We start from the raw sequence: 13,766 nt of genomic DNA, 5'->3' as shown, positions 1-13,766 counted from the left end.
CCCCTTCCCCCTTCGAACCTAGTTTAAAGCCCTCTCGATGAGTCCCGCTAACTCATGAGCAAAAATCCTTTTCCCCTTTGGAGACAGCTGAACTCCGTCTGCTGCCAGCAGGCCTGGTGCTGTGTAAACCTCCCCATGACTGGAAAAAACCAAAATTCCACCGACGGCACCAGCCTCTGAGCCACTTGTTAATCAGGTGAGTTTTCCCGTTCCTTTCAGCATTCTTCCTTGCCACTGATGGGACAGAGGAAAATACTGCCTGTGCCCCTGATCCTGCAACCAATTGCCCCAGTGCCCTGAAGTCCCTTTTGATCGCTTTAGGACTTCTCTCTGCAACCTCATCACTGCCAACCTGTATAACCAGCAGTGGGTAATAATCAGAGGGCTGTACCAGATCGGGGAGTTTCTTAGTAATGTCCCTAACCCGGGCCCCAGGGAGGCAGCAGACTTCCCTGTGGGATGGGTCCAGATGGCATATCGGGCCCTCAGTTCCCCACAGGAGGGAATCACCTACTGCAATTACTCTCCTTTTTTTTCTTAATAGAGGCAGTTGTAATGCATGGGGCTGACTGACTCACTGTCAGCAACCCCCTGGCTGGACCTCCTCACTTGCCTGGCCCTCAATTTCCAGAGCCCCATATCTGTTATGTAAGGGCAACTAGGAAGGTGAGGGAGGCCAGGAGGGGATTTGCCTGCTGCCCCTGGCAGGGACCTGTTTCCGTTCCCCCCCTGTCTCTTAGGTCCCCTCCTTCTGCTTGCTGGCAAGAGGGTAGGGGGATCCTCTGCTCCTTGTGGGGCCTCCATCTGCTGCCTTGGCCCCAGGGATGGTAGGGTGTTGCTCCACCAATCTATCTCCCTCTCGCACTCCCTGATACTCCTTAGCCTTTCCACCTCCTCCTTCAGCTCTGCCACCAGGCTGAGGAGATCATCTACCTGATCACACCGAAGACATCTGCCATCTCCGCTGCCCTCCGGTACAAGTGACAGGCTCAGGCACCCCCTGCAGCCGGAGACCTGGACAGCTGCATGTTTGTGCGGGAGCTTCGTCTGGGTTTCATATTTCATCTGCCTCTTCATTCTGGTTGGGTGGTCTATAACAGACTCCCACCATGATATCTGCCTTATTGGCCTTTCCTCTGATTCTTACCCATAAACACCATGTTTCCGTGATTGCAACTATATCATAGTTTTCCAGCTGCACAATGGCTTCCAGCTCCTCCTGTTTGTTGCCCATGCTGCGTGCATTGGTGTAGATACACTTCGGTTGGGCCATTGATCCTGCCACCTTTTTTGGGGGAGAAGCCCTAATTCCTGTGTGACTATTCTCAGGTGCTTCCATGGTTTCTAACACATCAACAACCCTTTAGTATTTGCTGCCGCACGGATCTCCATCCCCTACCTCCACTGAGATGGCTAGGGTGCTGTGTGCATTAGTACAGGGACATTTCAAATGTGCTCCAGTGTGCTCAGCACATCGTGGAGCAGACCAAAAGACCTCGCTAGCACGCTGTCCTGCAAACATTGGTGTGCTGCCCCATGGCTTATCATTGGTGAGCCTGGTTTTGTCCCTTTCCTCCTTCAAATCTAGTTTAAAGCACTTTCAATGAGCCCTGCGAACTCCTGTGTGAAGATCCTTTTCCCCCTTTGAGAAAGGTGTATTCCATCTGTTGCTAGCAGTCCTGGTTTCATGTAGACTGATCCTTGATAAAAAAACCCAAAATTTTGCTGCTGACACCAGTCTTGGAGCAAGTTATTGATCTGCTGGGTCGTCTTCTTTCTTCCTTCATCCTTCCCTGCAACTGGAAGGATAGAGGAGAACACTATTTGTGCTCCTGATCCCTTAACCAGTTGTCTCAAGGCCCTGAAATATCTTTTGATTGCCCTTGGACTTCTTACTGCAACTTAATTGCTGCCTACCTGAAAAATCAATAATGGATAATAATCTGAGGGCTGTACTAGGGTAGGAAGCTTCCTCGTCACATCTTTAACCCAGGCCCCAGGGAGGCAGCAGACTTCCCTAAGAAATTGGGCCTTCTGTTCCCCTCAGTAGAGAGTCTCCCCTGACAATAACTCGTGTCTTTTTTTTTTTTTATGGAAGTGGTTTTGACGCAGGGTGTAGGCTGACTTAACCTCAGCAACACCTCCAACCTAGATGAACCATCGTCCTCATCATTGTTTGGTTCCACTTGCAGAGCCTCGTACGTATTATGGAAGGGCACCTGGGAAGGTGAGGTAGTCATGGAGGAGACATGTCTGCTGTGCCGGGCAGGAACTTGTCACCATTCCCCCCATCCCTTAAGTCACAGTGTTCTGCCAGGTGGAGAGAAGATAGGGAATCCTCTGTATCATGCGTCCTGTGTGCCTGACAGGCCTGTCCCAGGGCAGGTAGGGTGTAATTCCAGTAGTCTATCTCTCTCTTGAACTCCCTGATACTCCTCAACCTACTCACCTGCTCCTGGAGCTCTGCCACTAAGCTGAGGAGTTCCTCTACCTGGGTGTATCTCCCACAGGTGTACTCACTACTGCCATCCGGTACTGGCATAAGAGTAGGGCACACCCTGCAGCCTGGCACCTGGGTAGCAGTGTGTTCCCACAGGAGCTCTGTCTGGGAAGCTGTGTCAGTCACAACGGGTGCAGGGTTTAGAGAGGCCATGGCCTTCTGCTGGGTAGATACCATTGCTCCCAGCTCAGGCCGGCAGAGTTACAGTGCCCTTCTGTGCAAATTGCTGTGCCACACCCTGTTTACCCGCCCTGGTTGCTAGTGCTCCCTAGGGGCTTCTTTTATACGTGTGGGATCTTGACTGCAGTTGCTTCTGCCCCTGCCCAGGTCTTGTCAGATGCTGTTGCTTCCCCTGAGGTTTTCCTGCTTCAGGAAAGCCCCTTGTACACTGCACTAGAGTGCTCCGCTGTGGATTGTGCTGGCACCGGAGCTGCTTCCCTTGGTGACCATAGACCATGTTTTTTAACTTGATTGTGAAGGGATGAGTTATTACTCTCTACTTTGCAACTGTTACTTATTCCAGTTAAAATCTGTTATCTTTCTTGGGTGTACTGAGTAGGAAGTAATTGTGGCTTAATGTCTTCAAGTAGAGAGTGCTTTTTTATTTACAATGGACATATTCTCTTTAACTGTTTTATATTTACATTGAAGTGTTGTTCCTACTTTGTCTAGTAGTTAAGTAGAATTCAGTATTTCTGTGCTTTTCCTGTGAAATACTGAAACAGGATAGAGCCAGTCTTGGATAAGACTGACAAAGGAAGCAAGTTATTTAAAACTCTGTCTTAGACTGATGTCCTCAAAATGTTATTCCTGAGATCTTTTGATAAGCCTGAAGTCTTGCGTATCCTGTGTGAGCTGAATGTGAAATTTCCAATGTTATTTTTACCTGCTCCTAATATTATCTTGATTGTAGTATTTGGGGAAGTCAAATGGAAAAGTGTTTTACTTTTCAGAGAGAAAACAAGTTGTTATTTCTGCTTATTCAAGGCTACTCATTTTTTCATTTTGGATGTTCAGGTTATCTTATTAGATTTCACACCTGAGTTTTGTTTGTAGTTTAAAAAATTTAATCCCAGTGTGAGGTGGTATTTGAACCCTAATATTATTCAGCACTATTCTCCTTTTCTTGACATTAGATCAGATGTTCATCTTAATCTGATAAATACTTAGCTCCTCTTTTCTGTTTATTTTTATTAGAAATTAACCAGATTTTATAGTATAAGAATAAATTATATTTGATTGGGAAGATGATAACTATATATATTTTTAATATGTTAGTATTAAGCATGTTGCAGATAAAATGCTTATGTGATAACTTCTTCTCTGAAATTTTCAGCCATGATAAAGGTGAAAAATGTGGTTACCTTGACATACCAGAATAGTGAATCCAATGTGCTAAAGGAAAACAACCTTTTCTTTTCTTTTTTTTTTTAAATTCATGGGACTGTTATGCATCTCTTGATTCGTCCATAAATTCAAAATGCTTACCTGTAGAAACTGATTGATATTACTGAGAAGGGAATACTGTTGAAGATGCCTTTAGGAGTGAGGTTTGATCATTAAAAGGTATAATGAGTAAAAAAATCTTTAGGCTTTTAGCTTAATGCTACCCTCTAGTGGAATACTGTTGCATTAAAAAGCAAGCACGTTTTTGTCCATGAGCAACAAGTTTTTTAACTAGACCTGGTAGCCCCAGTTATTCTAATTGTGAGGAAAGGGTACATTGGTATAAATGTCATTATTTGGGCCTGTTTATCAGTCTACTTCTGTATTTGTGTATTGATAATTGACAGTAGAAAAACTGAAATGTCTCCTTGCAATTCTCTAAGGTAAAATGCATCAAAAACTTTATTTAAAAATAAACTGGATTATTTCTCTTTTGTAGTTATTTCCATAAGGTCGTTCTGGAGAAGATGCAGGAGAACAGTTTCCATTGAATAGGAATTAATTTTAAAAGCTTTTTAAAAGTCACTAACACGTCACGTAAATCAGAACTTTGTGAAGAACCTGAATTCTTTTCACAACTTGTTTATTTGTTTGCTCTTTTTGTTCCCTGCTTATAACGGAACTCCTTCTGAGTGTGTGTTTTTCCTCAAAACCTGAGATTGATATGGATGCATACAGTTCAATGGCATTCTGTTATCTTGCAGTGTGGGTTTTTTTTTTAAGAGGCAGAGAGGCAAACTTCTAAAATATTAATTAACACAGTGTATGGGTTAAAAAGAACAGAGCTGAACTTATGAGGCTTTTTTTTCTTGACACTTTCCTCTCCTGTTACATTAAAGGTTATGAAAGTAGTGTGTTATGCCACCTGCTGTCTGGTTATCAAAATGAAAACATGGTAATTTAGAGTGATATGAAGAAATACTAGCTTGGAGAGATGTTGAAAGAATTCTCTCTATGTAATTTAATTTTGTACTCTGGACTTGACGTTGCAAGTAGTAGTGGTGGTTTGTGTTAATACTAGATTTTTATCTGATCATAGAATTTATAGTTAGGAAATGATCATTGGGGTATTTGCAGTTTTGAGACCTTGTTGATCTTCCCCTAATCCTCTTGGAGTCAATGTCAGTGCTTTCTTCTAGTAACACTGTTTCTATAACATTTTCTGCATTTGCACTGATTGAACTTCCAAAAGGAAGAAGCTGAAGAGCTGATGCAACATAAAATTAAGATGTATTCAAAGTTCTTCTGTACTTCAAAATAGAAGACCCATATTTCTGCTCCCAGATATGTATATGTTGTGAAAAATGGTTGTGGCATTCTTCAGAATTGAACTATTAGAAAGTATAAAAATAAACACAAAAGCTGGGGAGGGATGGTGTTATGTGGTGGTGGTGTGTGGTTTTGTGTGGTTTTGTGTAGCTTGTGGGATGGTCTGCTGTGGGCTTTTTCTTTGTTTGCTTGTTTTCACAAAACTTCCAGATCAACCACTGTACTATTTAACCTCAAGAGTGTTTTGAACCAAGCTTCTGAACAGGGGAAAAAAGTGATTAAAAAGAATTTATAGCATAACCAATTATCATTTTGAGTGCTTGACTGGTTTTTATTTTACTTTGAGTTTGGCTTTCACTTTGGATAATTATTGCCTTTTTAAAGATATAAATATGCTTAAAATTGAGTCTTATTGTCCATCAGCTGCATAAAAGCTTCTCGGCTGAATTCCTTTTATTGTTGTCTGTATCTTTAAAACAATGTGAAATTATTGTTGTTTTCAAGCAGTTGTCTTTGTTCACAGGTGTCAGCTGTGATGCATGTTTAAAAGGAAATTTTCGAGGTCGCAGATACAAGTGTTTAATTTGCTACGATTACGATTTGTGTGCAACTTGTTATGAAAGTGGTGCAACAACAACGAGGCATACAACTGACCATCCAATGCAGTGCATACTAACAAGAGTAGATTTTGGTAAGTAATAATTTAATTCATATTAGAGCTGTTTGCAGTAGTTAAAAACTTGTATTTTTGTTTCATTGCTTAGGAACTTTTTTCCCCAAAATAGCATGCTGAAAATTATATCAGGTTCCTATCTCTGTGATAAAAAGCTTGTTTTTTCTTTGGTTCTAGCATATGAAATCTGCTTTACTCTTTTGGGTTAAGTTTTTTGGCACACAGCAAATTATCAGACTATTAGATATATATCTGATAAAAAGGATTACTCCTAAATTAATTTCCAATTCAAAAGGTGCAACAAAACTACATGCACCTGCTCCCCCTTCCCCTAGTATGTTGTACGAGAAAGTACCATGGTGAAGAAGAGAAATAGTGGTGAGAGTTTGGGGAAAAAGTTGTTTTCTAGTTACATCAGGGGATGTTAATGCAGCAGGGGTGGTAGGCTGTACTGAATGCGGAAGACTAGTGGCAAGGGCTAGAAAGTAGTCCTCTGTTGCTGTTTTCTTTTCCATGAGTCATTTCTATCACATTATACTTATAACACCGGTATTGTAATTCAGGAGATACTTCCATAGCAAATCTTTGCATTAAGATGTTGTTGACATTGGATGCTTATTTCTTTTTATACCTGTTTTAAGCCCACAAGGCTAATGTTTTGGTAAAAACTGTTTGTAGTGATTCAAACTATATTGTATTTGAAGGCTTTCAGCTCTTAGTCACTTTTTTACCTTTTTGATTTAAAAAAAAAAAAGGATTGAATATACACATTATGCTACTTCCTATATGCATGTAAAGCTCAGAACAGCTGAATATACCAATATACAGCTTCTTTCTCAGAGCTCTCTTTGAGCAGAGAAGTATCTCATTCACGTATAATTCTCAAGTAGCTGCTTGCCCTAAGCCCTAAGTTTTAGTTGTTGCTAAGTAGTGCTTACACTAGTCAAGGACTTTTTCAGCTTCCCATGCTCTGCCAGGTGCACAAGAAGCTGGGGGGGGCACAGCCAGAATACTTGATCCAAACTGACCAAAGGGCTATTCCATACCATATGATGTCATGCTCAGTATATAAACTGGGGGGGGTTGGCCAGGGGGCAGAGATCGCTGCTCGGGGACTGTCTGGGTATTGGTTGGTGGGTGGTGAGCAATTGCATTGTGCATCACTTGCTTTGTATATTATTATTACTGTTATTATTTTCTGTCCTATTAAACTGTCTCTATCTCAACCCACAAATTTTACTACTTTCTTTTTTTGATTCTCTCCCCCATCCCACTGGGGAAGGGGGGGAGTGAGCAAATGGCTGTGTGGTGTTTAGCTGCCTGCCGGGTTAAACCACAAAAGTCTTTTTGGCGCCCAACATGGGGCCCGAATAGTTCGAGATAACGACAGGTCTGACCAGAGTGTGTTAAAACAAATTTGTGATAAGCATTCATTATATTAGTTTAATAGTCACTAGTCACAATGTTGATTCATTTGCTCTGAGCTGTTATGCTTGTTCTTAGAGTTGTGCTATGTAACACCTTACTTGCCATATGCACTCCCTGTGGTGCTGGTTATCACCTCTGGGAGCTGGATTAATGCTATTGCTTTGCTGTACTGTGTAACACTGGCTTATGGTATGATAAAATTATCGGTCATGAGATTGTACTCAGCACTGCCATCATCCCCATGCTTCGGGAGCCATTTCTCAGAAACTATTAATAATTACACTTATTACCTCATTTCCTCGGAGAAGCAATCTATTGGGGAGACAGAGGGGGACAGTTTCCTCTGCTCCTTCACCATCCCTTTCTCCTTCAGACTGTTACAACAGCTTTTGAGAATTTTGAATATCCTTGGGATGTTCAAACCAGCATGTTCCTATTGCTATGTCTCCTGAATGCGGTTCAGGTCTTGTTTAGGGTTAAACAACTATTTAAGACCAACCTCCGCGACAGGCACTGCCGCCACTCCAACCCACGCGACAGGCAATGCAGTTACTCAAAACCCTGCGACACACACTGCAGCTACTCAAACTCCAGTGACAGGTGCTGCAGTGACTCTAACCCTAGTGACAAGCACTGAAGCTACTCAAACTCCAGTGACAGTCACTGCGGCTGAACTAGAGAACCAACCTGTACCGGTATCAGTCGCCCCTATACACAATAAAAAATACACAAGATCGTCTTGTTTAGTAAGGGATGAAGATGAACCAGGGCCATCATGAGAAGAGGAGGAGGAAGAGGCAGAACCCATAAATGAGACGGTAACCACCCGATCCCTATCCCCAAGTGAACAGCGAAATATGCAGGAAGGGTAGTCAAGCATTGGAACAGGCTGCCCAGAGAGGTGGTGGAGTCACCATCCCTGGAGGTGTTCAAAGAACGGGTAGACGTGGCACTCTGGGACATGGTTTAGTGGGCATGGTGGTGTTGGGTTGATGATTGGACTGATGATCTTGGAGGTCCTTTCCAACCTTAATGATTCCTAGTTTTTACTTTCATTAAAAAATAATCCAGCCACCAAGCCAGGAAACACGAAATTGCTACTCTACCCTTAATTGGTTTAGTGGTGGACTTGGTAGTGTTAGGTTAATGGTTGGACTGGATGATATTAAAGGTCTTTTCCAACCTAAACGATTCTATGATTCTATGACTGTTAGAAATGAATAAGAAGCACTAGTGACTTCCAGCTTCACCCATGTTTGTGTTTATGAGCCTAGTTGGCTCACCACTTCTGTAAGTCAATGCACAATCTAGTATTTCTTCTGAATGAGGAAGGTGGAATTCTGAATGGTCACAGTTGTATTGTTCTTCAGTTCCTAGAGTGATGCTGGGAAAAGATGCTTGTTAGACGTAAATTTTAAAATGCTGAATGGGCACAAACATTGGTATGCTGTCATAGCAAAAGACAGAATAGCATTGCAATAGGTCTGTTTAAAGAATAGGGATGTGCATATCTAGTAGTCTCTGTAGAAATTATACTTTTTGCTAGAACAGCATAGAAGTTCAGAGCAGACTTCCCAATTTTGATGTTCCTGAAAAAGAATTGCTGGCAGTGACCCACAAACTCTACATTCTAAGCTGTTAGAATGCTTTATGATTTGTATTATGTGGAAGCATGTTTCCTCACTGTCCCTGCCATTTTCAAGGGGTTAGACTAGGCAAAGTAAGTAATAGGGTTTTCCTGGAAAATTGTATTAAGAACTTATATTTTGTTACTTCTGTTTAAGTCCCCAGTGTAAGTTCAGCTCAGGTGCTTATAGGGTACAAGATCAAAACACTTCAGCTACCTTTTGCAAAAACATGAGCTGCTTACACGAAGTTAAGCTTAAAAATGACAAGTCTGAGGTCTGGATAGATTGACTAGAATTCAGCTTGAGGCTTTACCAGTCTTAAACTATTAGAAGATGATCCATTTAGTCTTGCATGTCTTGCTAAGTCAAGTAGTGACAGCTGTGTTGGCAGTGTTAGGTGTTGACAACCGGGCATCAAATCAAGTCCTTTGTAATCTGCATCATCACCTGTGTATGTTCATGGCTTCAGTATGTGGTATCAACAACAGAATGTCCAGCTACTGCTGGATGAATTAACTGAATCCCTGCCATGGGGTCTCTGTCAGACCCAGCAGAGTGTTTCTGATTCTCAAGTAGTTAGCCAAGCAACCACTACTTAGCTCTGTAGCTGAACACTGAGAAACTGATGAATTTGTATGAAGAAAAACAGAGAATGTGCTGTTTCTTGCTACTGGACATGGCTACACTGAGATATTTCAAAAAGGTTGAAGTATTGATGTTCTATATGGAAGCAACTGGCAACTTTTTCCAGACTCTGCCAAGCTTACGTTTTACTCTAGCAAACATGGCTCTTGTGCTGCATTTTTACTTAAAAGGGAGGTTTCTGTTAGAGAGTTCTAAATAAGGTGGATAGAAATTCTACTTGCTGGTATTAGATCACTCTAGTAAAGCAGGACAAAAAATGGTGATTGACAAAATGTCAGAGTCTATATGAAAGATGTAGCTATATGTCTTTATCTGAGTATTTACAAAGGGCAGGAGATATAGAGGTATGCATTGTTTATTTATGCTTTTGGCAGGGTACCTAGCCAGATGGCTTGGGAAGCTTTTTAGCTCAAAAATGTGAAGCAAAACAAAAGATGCAGTAGCTTTAAGAGTAATACTGTTCTGATTAATGAAGCTTATTGATCAGTGTTAAAGTACCACCTCCAAAAAAAAAGGAGGGGGGGAGCTTGTCAGCATTCAGTTTCTTCAACTTTTTAGTTCAAATACTAGTGTGAAATCAGCATATTACTTGTATGATGTCAACATTTTTAGTTTACGTATATTAAGTTGAACTGAAGTTGCACTTGTATGAAAATAAGTTTTATTAAAATTCCTCTGTCTTCTGTGGAACTTCTTAAAGTAATATGTCTCCTCAGTCTACAAGAACAAATTGTTACATTTAGTTCTGAATCGGCTCCTTGAAATACTGGTTTTGTCTGAGGAATGCTAGTGTATTTCTGAATGAGTGCCAGGAGGTTTGCAACTAGAGAGAAGAATGTGCTAGCTCTGTGGTTGATGAAACAAAATTGTTCTCTTTCTTCCCCGTTGAGATTGGCAGATGTCCTAAAGCCATTTTCTTTAGGAAACACTGTAGTTTCCAAATACCCTTAGACTTGAAATCTAATTTAGTATACCATCAAGTCCCCTTTAGAGAGCCCCCTTTTGAGAGCATTCTGAGCCTAAGCATCATCTTAGTGCTCTTCCTCTATAAGCAGTGAAGGAAACTTCCTGGAGTGATGCAATTTAGTATGAATTTAGCATGGTTTGTTAAATTTTCATGATCGGTTTGTCTCATGTTAATTACTAAATTAGCAGCTTAAAGGAGGCTGCTACTTAAGTAGTCAAGAAGTGCTGAAGCGTTGAAACTGATACGTAACATCTTGCTCCTTTTGCTTCACTAAAATTTCCCCTTATTGTTAAACACTGGTTCAGCTATGACACCAGTATCAACATATGGAGTGCTGGTGTCAGAGAGGCATTTAAAATTATGATATTTAACATAGTTTTGCTGCGAGTAAGGCTGTGAGAGCACAGTGCATCTACAGTGATCTTATCTGTAGTACAAGCTCACCTATGGTAAAAACAAGGATGGGGGAAAAGTGATGGTTCAGCAGCACCATCAGACTTTGCTCTTCCTGGATATTAGAAAGTTATGTTGTTTGCTAGTGAAAATTGTGTAGTCTGTCTATTCTTTTGGAAGTTGAGTCATTGAACAACTTTATAATATTGGCATATGCACTTTGTGCAGAATTAAAATGTTTATTTTGATTAAATAATGAATTAATTTGACAGTGATTACATGCACATAGGTGCATATATAAAGAGGTTATATAAATAAAATAATGAGCTATGCTGCTTGAAAATAACCCCTCCTAAAACATCATCTTTTTCCAGATTTGTATTATGGTGGAGAAGCTTTTTCTGTAGAGCAGCCACAGTCCTTTACTTGTCCTTATTGTGGAAAGATGGGTTATACGGAAACATCTCTTCAAGAACATGTTGCTTCTGAACATGCAGAAACATCAACAGAGGTGGTAAGCCGCTTCAGCGTTGTTTTTCAATTACAGTGAAAGTATATGAAAATTTCCAGGAAATGAGTATATATTTTTTTTTCTTGAAGTATGTGTTCATTTAAATGCTGACTAGGAAGGTATGTACCATACATACGTACATACACACACACCATGCTGGTGTTTTCCTTCTTGACTCCTTGAGCTACTAACAGTCCCCAACTCAGCGATCCTACATCTGCCTACAACATCACCTTTACCTCTCTACAGACTTTCTCACAGCTCGCTCTCAGCAGTCTGAGTCAAGGTTATGCAGCTGAGTCCTTGGATCCTTGGTATGCAGGCCACTAAATCCTGGTGTTACAGAGAAGGTTAAACCCTTGTAAAAATAAATAGCTTTTAAATATATTGACTTTTTATAAAGTGGCTCTTACTGTTTCCCTTTACCCCCTACCACTTGATTTTCCTGATGATTTCAACAGTAGTAATTGGTGTAGAGCAATTATACACTGTATAATAGACTACTGGAACAATCGTTTTGTTTCTGTCTTTGTCAGTAAGCATTATGATCTTCTCAAGTTTTTATATCTAGATGTTACTGTTGCTTGTGCCAGAAGGTCTGAAATTTTTCTGAAATATGAGGTGACTTCTTTGCTATGTAAACAATAAAATAATAAATAACTTGGATTTTGATACTATTAGAAATGGTTTGTTCTCAGCCTTCATTATAATGTTGAGAAACTACATGCTTGCACTGCTTAGTGTTCAGACTACTTTCTTTTTAGAAAAGTCTGTAGCCCTGTTTTTAGATTTCCCTTTATGATGCAGGGGTATGTTTTGTATTTATTTTTAAAGCCCATTTCACTAATTCAACAGTTATGTGTGTTAGCAATCCTAGGTTAAATTCTTGACCAAGAAGTTTGGGTATCTTTCCAGCAGTGGGGGATATATTCGTGTTTGTGTGTGAATACTGTTTATGCCTGAGGAATGTATGATTATAGAAGGACATTCAGGGAACTGTTGTCTAGTTATTTTTGCTGTAGATTCCTATAAAAATGTGCATGCTTGAGGAAAGCTATTAAAATCTATTAAAAGTTGTGGAGAAATGACTTGTGATTTTGAACTTGTTTGTTCTGACCTCTAAGCTCTCTTCACTTCTTGAGAAATTATGTAGTGGAAGGAGAATCTCTCTCCTTAGAGCCTGCTTAAGGGCCTTATGAGAAGGAGCAATAGAGGAGGTAAAATTGGTCAACCTGTTCTGAGACTCAAAGGTGTCGTGGTCTTTGCTAAGAACATATGAACTATTGGCGTATATTTCTTTATTTTTAGAACTAAAACCTCAGTAATTATTATTTCTCCATTAAATGATCAAAGATAACGGTCAGCAATACAGGGCAAGTGCAGATGGATGTGGCTGGCATTATGATGATTGTTACTGTTGTTATTGGGTTTCAGTAGAGTGGAGTGATTAACAAATAAAACACAGCATTCAGGTAGAAGTTTTTCAGGGTTGCAGCTCTGAAAATTGTAAGACATGCCATCAGATATCATCTTTGAATCAAGTTTCAGACTGAAGACATCAGTTTTACGCTACTCAGTCACACTTAGTGGATTCATTCTGTATTTAGTAAAGCAGCAACTAGACTGAAGTGAAAGAACTAGGTGGGGTGGGTCAACCTTGGCTGGCTGCCAGGTGCCTACCAAGCTGCTCTATCTCACCTCCCTCCCCAGCAACAGGATGGGTAGAAAATATGGCAAAAAGCTCATGGGTCAAGATAAGGACAGGGATATTACTCAGCAATTACCATCACAGGCAAAACAGACTTGACTTGGGGAAATCAGTTTAATTTATTGCCAATTAAACAGGGTAGGAAAATGAGAAATAAGAACAAATCTAAAAAACCATGCTTTGTTTACCAAAACAAAAGGGAATAGCTTGCTGTGATGAGTTAATTTTATTCCCTCTGTGCTGGTTTTGGCTGGGATAGAGTTAATGTTCTTCATAGTAGCTAGTATGGGGCTATGTTTTGGATTTGTACTGGAAACAGTGTTGATAATACAGGGATGTTTTTGTTATTGCTGAGCAGTGCTTACAGGGAGTCAAGGCCTTTTCTGCTTCTCACACTGCCCCACCAGTGAGTAGGCTCTTCTCTCTGCCCCCCTCCCCCTCTCCCCACCCATGGTCTCAGCCTCTGCCTCTCTCCCTCTTTTGCCCCCCCTGCCTCTCTCTGTGTCTCGTCCGCACTCCCTCTGTCTTTTGCCCTTGACTTCTCTCTCCCCCATCAGCCCATCGGCCTTTCTTAATCTCCCCTTCTCTGTCCCTCTCT

General features: G+C 40.9%; 1 protein-coding gene across 1 annotated transcript in view; it reads left to right on the top strand.

Annotated features, from left to right (window-relative positions):
- The window catches only part of LOC142596514 (E3 ubiquitin-protein ligase KCMF1-like), a 57,246-nt gene that overhangs the window by 23,277 nt on the left and 20,203 nt on the right, over positions 1 to 13,766 (top strand). The window contains exons 2-3 of the mRNA XM_075725657.1: positions 5,739 to 5,906; positions 11,324 to 11,463. Of these exons, the coding sequence (XP_075581772.1) occupies positions 5,739 to 5,906; positions 11,324 to 11,463 (308 nt within the window). The remainder of the gene's footprint in view (positions 1 to 5,738; positions 5,907 to 11,323; positions 11,464 to 13,766) is intronic.

This window comes from Pelecanus crispus, chromosome W (genome assembly GCF_030463565.1).
Source record: "Pelecanus crispus isolate bPelCri1 chromosome W, bPelCri1.pri, whole genome shotgun sequence".
Lineage (NCBI taxonomy): Eukaryota > Metazoa > Chordata > Aves > Pelecaniformes > Pelecanidae > Pelecanus > Pelecanus crispus.
The sequence above is the reverse complement of the archived record's forward strand: the minus strand, read 5'-3'. Positions and strand labels throughout refer to the sequence as shown.